General features: G+C 34.4%; 1 protein-coding gene across 1 annotated transcript; it reads right to left on the reverse strand.

The window, feature by feature from the left end:
• LOC109329283 (protein INVOLVED IN DE NOVO 2-like) lies at positions 6040–7582 on the reverse strand. Its single transcript, XM_019562962.1, has 5 exons — positions 7372–7582; positions 6746–6909; positions 6567–6656; positions 6179–6439; positions 6040–6069 (listed from the first exon to the last, which is right to left on the reverse strand). Exons 1-5 carry the CDS (start codon positions 7580–7582, stop codon positions 6040–6042), a joined length of 756 nt encoding a protein of 251 aa, XP_019418507.1.

Here is a 10228-nt window from a genome sequence, read left to right on the forward strand (position 1 = left end):
TCTTATCTCATCATTTTCCTCATCATGAGTTCCACAAAAACGTTTATTCCATGGAGTTTTTTGGCAGAGGAAGCTCAAGATCCAAGCACTGTGAAGAAAGCACCAATAGTTGCCGAAAAAAGTCATTCATCCAAGCACTCATAAATTCTTGCGAAATAATCCACTTCACAACTACCCCAGCCTTGCATCAAAGGGGATGCCACAACAATAAAAATCCCTTAAAATGAATATCTAGAAGGGTTGAAAAGGTGTAAAACTCACCTTCATGGCTGGATCATACTCTCTAAAGAGGACAACCCCTTGAAGTTTGTGGACCTGAAAACCAAACTTGTGTCACTGTGGAAATCGATTGGTAAGTGCTCGATGGTCTCTCTTGGAAAAGGATTCTATGATTTTTCATTTTCCTCCGTTGAAGATATGACAAGTATCTGCTCAGTGGGCTCTTGGAGCTTAAAACCAGGTTTTCTTAGATTGTTCCTCTGGACTCCTGATTTTAACCTAAATCTGCAGAAACTTTCTCACACGCAGTGTTGAATTAGAATTCTAAATCTCCCACAAGGGTATCGGAGTCCTAGAATCATTTACTCCATAACAGATGGGATATGGACTCCAATATCCCTGGATGAGGCTACAAATAACAGATCTTTTGGACACTATGCTTAGGTGTTGGTGGAACTTAACCTCAAAGCAAATTTGCCAGATCAGATCTTAGTGGAAAGGGAAGGCTTTGCCTTCTTTGTCCCAATAGAGTATGAAAACCTCCCAGATTTTTGTCATTGCTATCAGGTTATTGGCCATACATTGAACAAATACAAAAGAACAAACAATTTTAATGCAGCCGAGGAGAAAGCTAGGAATAGCTCGAAAAATCCATCAACAGAAGGGAAAGGCCACAACACAAAAGAGGGGACTGAAAGTGTAGTGCCTGCTCCCAACAATGAAGCACGAGTTACCACAAATGAGGAGGTAAATGACCTCTTTATTAATTTGGATTTTGACAATAGGTTGACTCCAAACATTGAGGACAAGGAGAGACTGGAATTGACAAATGTATTGAACAAAAATCAACAGATAAAGGAAAATAATACTAGCAGAGGTAAGAAAATTGTTGATGATAATAAGGACTCAGATGATTCTTCAAGTGATAACTTAATAGTGCAAGAAACTGTAGAGCTCGTGAACCTTGTGGTGGCTAATGATATGAGGCTAGTTGGGAGACTTTGGGCTGATGAAAAAGGAGTGACCTGGGGAAAGTACATCATACCCGAAGAGGTGGATATCTTAATAATATCCAATGAATGTTCTATTGTGGAACTGCAAGGGTTTTGGTAACATAAACACAAGGGTTATCCTCAAGAACTTTTGTCTGTCAAATAAACCGAATTTGGTATTCCTTGCTGAGCATATGATACTTCATGATTCAGTTAGTTTTAATGTATAGAAAGAAATGAACCTAAAGCTCTCTGTTGTTAATAATAGAGGAAGTTTAATACCCTCCCTGTGGGGTCTTTGTCACCCTGATATGTCTCCTAATGTTTTGGCAAATTCTGATCAACATATTGCTTTAGAAGTTACCTTAGACAACAAGTTTTTTTGTATTAGTGCTATCTATGCACATAAGAACTTCAGGCAAAGAAGATCTCTTTGGCTTGACATGCAAACAATCATGTCTTCAAGGCTTGCTCCCTGATGCTGCATTGGCGATTTTAATGTCGTCCTTGGAGCTCATGAATGTAGGAGTGCAAGATTGACTGCAAGAACTCCCTGTAATGAATTCAAAATTTTCACTGATAATGCTGGTTTGATTCATCTGAATACCTTATGGGCTCAATTCACCTAGTCCAACAGAAGAAGGGGAATTGCTTTAATAGAAAAAAAGACTTGACAGAGCAATCTGTAATGAGGAATGGCTTGATCATTGGAATCAAGTTTCTTGCTGTTCTATGCCTAAGCTTGCCTCTGACCATCATTCCCTGCTGCTCCAATCTTTAATGTCAATTACTTCCTTTCCCTCTCCTTTTAGATTCCACAAAATGTGGCTGCATAATATGGATTGCAAAAGGTTAGTTCAGGAAAGCTGGAATTCATTAGTTCTTGGTTGTCCTATGTTCATCCTGTCTCAAAAACTGAGGAATCTAAAGAAAGACCTAAAACTTCGGAACACTGATATCTTTGGGAATGTGCATCTCAAAGTGCAAGTTGCTAAGAAGAATGTTGAGTCCATCCAGAATTGTATTAGTGAATCTGGTCATAACTAGGAAATACTTGATCAAGAAGATATGGCCCAATTTGAGTTATTGAATGCTTTAATGACAGAAGAAATGTTTTGAAAATAAAAATATAGATTGAATTGGCATGCTATGGGAGATAGAAATACTGCTTTCTTCCATAAAGTCACAAAAATCAGATATGCCACAAAGTCCATTTCAATGATAAAGGATGGCAATATCACTATGTTTTCTCAGGATGGAATTGAGGCTCATATTCTAAACTTCTATAATGATTTATTTGCCTCAACAAACAACACCTCTCCAAACAACTTAATTCAATCTTTGATTCTGAACCTAGTGACAGAGGAACATAATAGCATGTTGTCCAAAATTCCCTCAAATGAGGAAATCAACACCTCTCCGTTTAGCCCGCGCCCGCAAATGCCCGCAACTATTTAAGCGGGCCGGACATGCCCGCAATTGGTTAACGGACAAAAAGTCATGCCCTGCCCGTTTTAAAACGGGTTAACGGGCTAATGGGCGGCCCGCGAGCATTTTCCTGTTTACATTAAGAAAAACAACAATAGTGAATGCTAATGAGAGTTGAAGGAAGAAGAAATGAAAACGAAGATGGAATGTGTTGAGCTTTGAAGAATGAAGATGGAAGTGAAATATGAATTGAGTGGAAATAAAATAAGAAAGAAGAGAATTTGGTGTGTGGTGAGTGAATAAAGAATTGAAGATGGAAGAGTGGATTGATGTAGAAGTGTAGAACACTAACACTGTGGCTGTGAGTGAAATAAAAGGAATTGCAAATTATAAACGTAAATATGTAATAATGTAAAGGAGTTTGGGCCATGGGCCAAAATTAAAATTTTAAGGGGTTGAATCTATTGCCCGTGGGAGGCCCACGGAGCCCGTTTAAAATGCTAGCTAATAAAGCGGACAAACGGGCCGGACAATATGGGCTAATAAAGCGGGCAAACGGGCCGGACAATGCCCATATTGACACCCCTAATCAGAAGTTTGATTTAGAGAGTAAAAAAATAGTCTATATTTCATCGTGTAATAGATTATTTGTACCACCGGTACTTAAAGTACTGCAATTAACTTTTGCCAATTTTATTTTTATATGAATAAATTTATTTGAAGTTGCATTAATAGACTTATTTTTCTAATAATTTCTTGGGCATGCAATTTAAGATATGATAGTGCATGAAATGCAATGTTTTATTGACTTATTTTTGTGAAGAAGATCTTTGTTTCTGACCTTGGCAAGGTTTTGATGAAGACATCAACGTCACCAAAAGAGGAAAAGGAAGATTACTTATAAAGACCAAGAAGATTAAAGCTCCAACAAAATTTGAATTGGTGTAACCGATTACTCAAATTTGAGTAACCGATTACTCTAAGTGAATTTTAAATTCACTGTTGGACAGAAAGTTTGAGTAACCGATTACTCAATGTAATTTTTCAAAACGTCACATTTGGGTAACCGATTACCCACTTACTAAGAGTTGTTACATCAATTTTTCATATTTGAAACTCAGAGTTGTCATCCCAAACGAAATGCTTTCATTCTAAACAACTCCTATTCTTTCGTAAAGACACAATGACTGATTGGAAAATCTATTTAAAGGCCTTGGAACTTACAATCATTCAACAACTCTTTCATAACTCTTTCACACTTTTCTCACAACTTTCCTACACTTTTCTGAAATAGTTCTCTGCACTTCTAGCAACTTGAACTCAAACTTTCAAAAGCTATTTTTTCTGAGTTGCTTGAAGTAAAGTGTTTTAAAGTTTTGTAAACTTAAAGAGTATTATTACTAAGTATACAAAAGAGTTGATTGGATTGCAAGTGTTATTATATTTCATACTTGTAAAGGCAATCCAAGTCATCATTGTAATTACTTTCTTTCACAAGGGTGTGAATAGAAAGGGGATAAAGTTACTTGGAAATGTGTTTTTCAAGGGTATAAGTAGTAGTGAGTGTGTAAGGTACATAGAGATCTCAGGGTGAGATATTTTGATTACAACTCATAATATTTAGTGGAAAATCTCTTGTGTTGCAAGAGTACTAGAGGTAGCTTTCAGTGGACAAGAAAGTGAATCAGTATAAAACATGTGTGTACTCTCTTCTCCCTTACCTATTTAATTTATTCTTGTTTATTTTCTGCAATATTATCCGCTGCACTTTTAACTCTCCATTTTGCAGAAAAAATGGTCATAATTTCTAGTCAACTAATTCACTCTCCTCTTAGTTGCAATTTCAGTCTTACGATTTTTGTTTTAATTTTTTAATAGGTATATGAATGTCTGAATGGATAGATAAATGATATATTTTTTATTTTTTATATGAATGATTGAATTATTAATTTTTCTAAATGAAATGTATTCATTATTTATTTTATTTTTGAAAAAAATAAGAGTAATTGGAACTATGCAAATAGTGGTATTGGTAAAAATTAAACAGAAAAGGATTTAAAAAGTAATAATCGGATGAAAGGAAACACGATATTCTTCTACAATAAGACTTGTGTAAAAAAGTAAATATATATAAATAAATAATCAAAAAATATTGATAACACTTAAAAAATTAATTTTAATTAAAATTTAATACTAAATAATATCATCAAAGAAAATATTACAATTGTCTCCGAGTATTACAGGTGGCATTCATCTATACACAAGTTTTTCAGAGTAAGTTTAAAGATATACTATTGCATTAACTTGATCACTATCGATCAAATGCAAATCATTTATTCTAAAACTTTTAATTAAAAATAAACTGTTAAAAAATAGTTATACAATCATTAATTCTATGATAACAATTTAAAACTTAAACACAAAAAAATATTTTATATTTAATTAAGAAAAAATGGAGATTTTGAAAGGGTAGATAGATATGGGACATTTAAATGAAAGAATTAAATCAAATTATCAACAAAATACTCAATCAAATTTAAATCATTAACAATACAACTTCTAATTTCAAATTTTAAAAATTTAATATTATAAAATATGATTAATTCAAAAGGTAGAACAAAATATGATTTAATAGTGTAAGACTCTACTGATTCTCATACATATTAAAAGGTCTAAGATTCGATAACAATAAGTAACAATTATTAGGAGAACAAATATGCACCCAAAAATAATTAATTCTATTACTGAGATATAATTGATTATACAAAAAAAATCCTTAAATTTTATGTTCAAAAGGCACAAGACACGTTTAACCAGAAGTATCAAATTATGGTTAAAATCTTTAATTGAAATTAAATCATTAATTCTAAACTTTTGATTTTATTAAAGCATTTACTCTAATATTTACCATATACTAGCATTTTATCAGCCAAATAAAAAACTAAACAATTTACTAAAAAGTAATGAGAAATGATTAAAATAATATATCTGCCACTGTTTATTGAGAGAGTATAATTTTAATTAAAAAATTCATCCAAATGGAGTGTTCAAACACAATTAGCATTATAACGATTAGACCAAAATTTTAATTTCAGTCATTAGACCAATGTTCTAATTTCAATCATTACCAAAAATCTAATTTTTCAAATAGACATGCTAAAAATAAAAGCTAGTTACCATACTAAGTTTAACAACGGAATTCACCCACAATAGAAGACAAACACAATAGGGTCGATGAGCATAGATTGAAGAACTGAATAAATGTCAAACAGAAATCATATTGTTTTTAGAGGAAGAGTGAAATGAATAGATTAAAATCATCTTAAACCTCTAAAACAATAATAACCAGTAAGTTTGGAACATGCTATGCTACCCAGCTTCCATGCATTTAGAATTCCCTTTACACAATGCAACATGTTGACTCCTCTACCTGTAACAAACATCAACCATTAATTAATTAATACCTACAATACATCCGATATTCATTCAAAAAAGCATCACTTAGGAAACAAAAGACGCATCATAGTAAAAACACATACCTTATTCATTACACGCTTTTGCTTTGGATCTTTCTTAAGCTCATTATTAATAGCCTCTTGTGTTTTGCAAGTCCCGGCTAACTCTTGTGATCTTTCCTTTTGTTTTACATCCTTACTTAAATCACTTATCGTCTTAAGAAATTCTTCTTCTATGTGGATTTTGCAATCTAATTTCTCATTGAGTTGTTGATTCTCTAATTCCAGCTTTTGGTTTTGGTCTTGGAGTTGAATGATTTTAGCATTGAGTTCTTCAATTTTCATCTTGATAAATACATGACCAAATTCAAATATCAACAATATTATGCTATATTTTATGACGCTAATAAGCATTCAATCTACTATCTACAGAAAAAATAATTATTAGTCCAATACCAATGATAACACATACCTTTTGATCTTCAGCCAATCCTAAAGCTTTTCTGTGATCAAGTTTAAACTTCATTGCAGCTATCTCGAGAGCACTAACTTGCTTTTTAGTCTGAACAGGACAACAAAACATTAAACAACAAGCATGATAATGACATTTAAACTTATTAAAGAAATAGAGTTAAGAAGAAATCTAATGACATTTTGAATCTCATCAGTAAAGTTCTTTATTTGCTGTGAATCATTTTGTTCTTTGAACGCAACCCATTTTTTGGTATTCTTCTGGGGCTCATTGTTTGAGTTCATGACTTTCGCGATTCTGGAAATGGAATGTGTGAAGCATAAGTTGCTAATAAATTCCAAACCTGGGGAAAAGAAAGGTCTTTGCACAGTTAAGTAAATGCATGTCACAGTTCAAGTTGTATATATACTTTGATTTTCGTCATCTTATTCACACTTTTATGGTTTTATTATTACAACCGCATTTTATTTTCCACCAGTAACATTTATTTTACTTCAAATTTGATGATTAAAGTTTTGGGAAATTAAACCGGATCAATGGAGTTTGTGCATGCTAGTTTCATAGAAGCAAAATACATTACGTTACAAGCCTTAGTAGCTTTGGTTCCATGCCTTCTATGTTTTCTACATTTCTCTTTTCTTATTATATTTGTTTCTCATATTGGGCATGTTAGTTTGTTAGGTGGTTAAGCCCATTTTTCTTTCTTAGTTATTTGTTAGTTTCAGTTGGTTACTTTTTGTTGAGGCTTTCCTCTTTGGGAGTTAGTTTTGTATATAAGGATTTCATCCTTTGTCATTAATAATACGAGGCATATTCATTGTATCTTCTCCTCCTCTTTCTTTCTGTTCATTCATGAGCTTTAACACTAAGATGGTATCAGAGTGAAAGCTCTGATTCGTCTTCATCTTCTCCCCTTGGTTCGTCTTCTTCATCCTCTTGCTTCGGCTTCTCTTCTCCTCCTCCTCGTCTTCTCTTATTGACTCATGGCGAATCAGAGCAATAACACAGATCCGCATAATAATCCTTACTTTCTCAGCTCAAATGAAAATTCGGCCTTGATTCTCGTTACTCCTCTATTGAATGGCAAAAACTACCATTCCTGGGCAAGATTGATGAACCTTGCTTTAGAATAAAAAAATAAACTTCATTTCATCAATGGCACCATATCTCGACCTCCCCTTGATGATTCATGGCATGGTTCTTGGGTAAGATGCAATACAATGATCCTGTCTTGGACTCAACATTCCATAGAACAACTGATTGTGAAGTCAATATTGTGGATGGATGATGCTTCCGCTGTTTGGAAAGACTTGAAGGCTAGATTTGCTCAAGCAAACATTTCCCAAATTGTAGAACTGCAAGAAGAATTCTATCATCTCAATCAGGGTAATTACGACATTTCAGAATTCTTTACCCAAATCAAAACCTTGTGGGAAGAAATTGAAAATTTCATACCCATCAGGGACTACAATTGCACAATAACATGTTCTTGTGGCACAAAATGCACAATCACATATTCTTGTGGAGCAATTGGGTCTCCAAAATTGTATAGAGAACAAGACTATGTGATCCGGTTCTTGAAAGGGTTGAATGAATAGTATGCACAAGTCAGATCTCAGATCATGCTACATGAACCTCTCCCCAACATTGAAAAGGTCTTCTCTAAGTTGATACAACAAGAGAAACAACTGAGTAACTCTTTGGCACCAACCTTCGAGATAGAACCCAAGATCCTCACAGCCACTGCTCAATCTCAACATGAATATCAGCCTAAAACAAATGGTAGCATGAATCTGTCATATAATGCTAGGGGAATAGGAGGATCCAATTTCAGAGGTAGAGGTGGCATATTCAACAATATAACAAGAGGGACATGGAACAAATACTGTACTTTTTGTGATAGAACAAATCACATTATTGAAACATGTTTCCTTAAGCATGGATATCCCCCTGGTTTTTAGTCCAACAGACCTGGTAGGATGGTTAATCACACTATAGTCTCTGCTTTTGACAATGAAGGAAACAATTCTTCCAGAGTTAACCAAGACAATGACAGATTTTTCACTGAAGAACAAATGCAGGGTATTTTGGAACTTCTGAATCAGATGAAATCCAATACCAATCATGTGGCTAACTCTGCTATGAATACTAACCTCTCCAACTCCTCCTAAGGTATCTTAGTATCTCAATGGCTTTTAGACACTGGAGCCACAGACCACATAAGCCATAACTTGAAATATTTCAGCACTCAAAAGACCATATCCCCAATTCTCGTCACCTTACCAAATGGTGATAAAGTTTGCACTACTATCTCTGGGACTATCAGTCTCACTAATGATCTTACCCTACATAATGTCTTATTTGTTCCTCAATTTCATGTCAACTTAATCTTTGTGCATAAACTGATTACTACCTTAAATTGCCATCTCATTTTTTCTCATGATCAATGTACTATCTTGCAGAATTGTTCAACCAAGAGGATGATTGGTTCAGCTAGGCTGCAGCAAGGTCTATATGTTCTCAAGCTTCCCCAACCAAGTCCTTTAATTTCCAACTCTTTTAATTTTCACACCACTGTAAAGAAACCTATTTTTGATACCTTATGGCATATAAGATTTGGACATGTTTCTCAATCTGTTTTAGATTTACTCTCTAAGCAATTCTCTTTAACTCCAATATGCAATACCAAGAATTATGCTTGTGATGTTTGCCATCTTGCTAAACAAAAAAGATTGCCTTTTACCACTAGCACCAATCATAGCTCCAAACCTTTTGACATTCTCCATGAAAACATATGGGGACCCTATTCCACCCCATCTATCTTTGGGCAGAAGTATTTCTGACCCTAGTTGATGATAGAACTAGATTCACTTGGATCATTTTTATGGAAAAAAAAGCAGAAACCATATCCCACCTCATACATTTCATAGCCTACATTGAAACCCAATTCAACACCAAACTCAAATGCCTAACAAGTGATAATAGTGTCGAGTTCTTGATGCATGATTTTCTGACATCAAAAGGAATCATACATCAATGGACTTGTATTGATACCCCTCAACAAAATGGGATTGTTGATAGGAAACACCAATACATCTTGAATGTTGATCGTGCCTTATCCTTTCAATCTCAATTACCACCCAAATTGTGGACCTTTGTTGTTCAACATGCCATTCATCTCATAAACAGATTGCCCACTCCTTTACTCAAAAACCACAGCCCATACCAATCCTTATACTCCATTTTACCTCCCATATCTCACCTTCGAGTGTTTGATTGCCTAGCCTTTGTGATGTGAACCTCCTTTGGGATGGTTCTCGTTTCACGATCGTTCTTGGATGGTGTATCATGATCCAATTTTGGCTCATTTGGGTTCATATCACTTTGCCAACACCATTACATCACATAGAACCAAATTTGACCCAAGAGCCAAAAAAACTGTCTTTATTGGATACAAAGATGACACCAAAGACTATATTCTCTATGATCTCAAATCTCATACTATTTTCCTATCCATAGATGTTGTCTTCTATGAAAATGAATTTCCATTCCAACAACCCTCTGGCCAAGTTAATGAGAATTCCCTTACCATCACCAACCCAAACACTTTCCTCATGCCAGATCTTGATACCTCTGACCCTGACCTGCCCCTTATAAACCAC

Source organism: Lupinus angustifolius, chromosome LG16 (assembly GCF_001865875.1).
Source record: "Lupinus angustifolius cultivar Tanjil chromosome LG16, LupAngTanjil_v1.0, whole genome shotgun sequence".
Classification (NCBI taxonomy): Eukaryota; Viridiplantae; Streptophyta; class Magnoliopsida; order Fabales; family Fabaceae; genus Lupinus; species Lupinus angustifolius.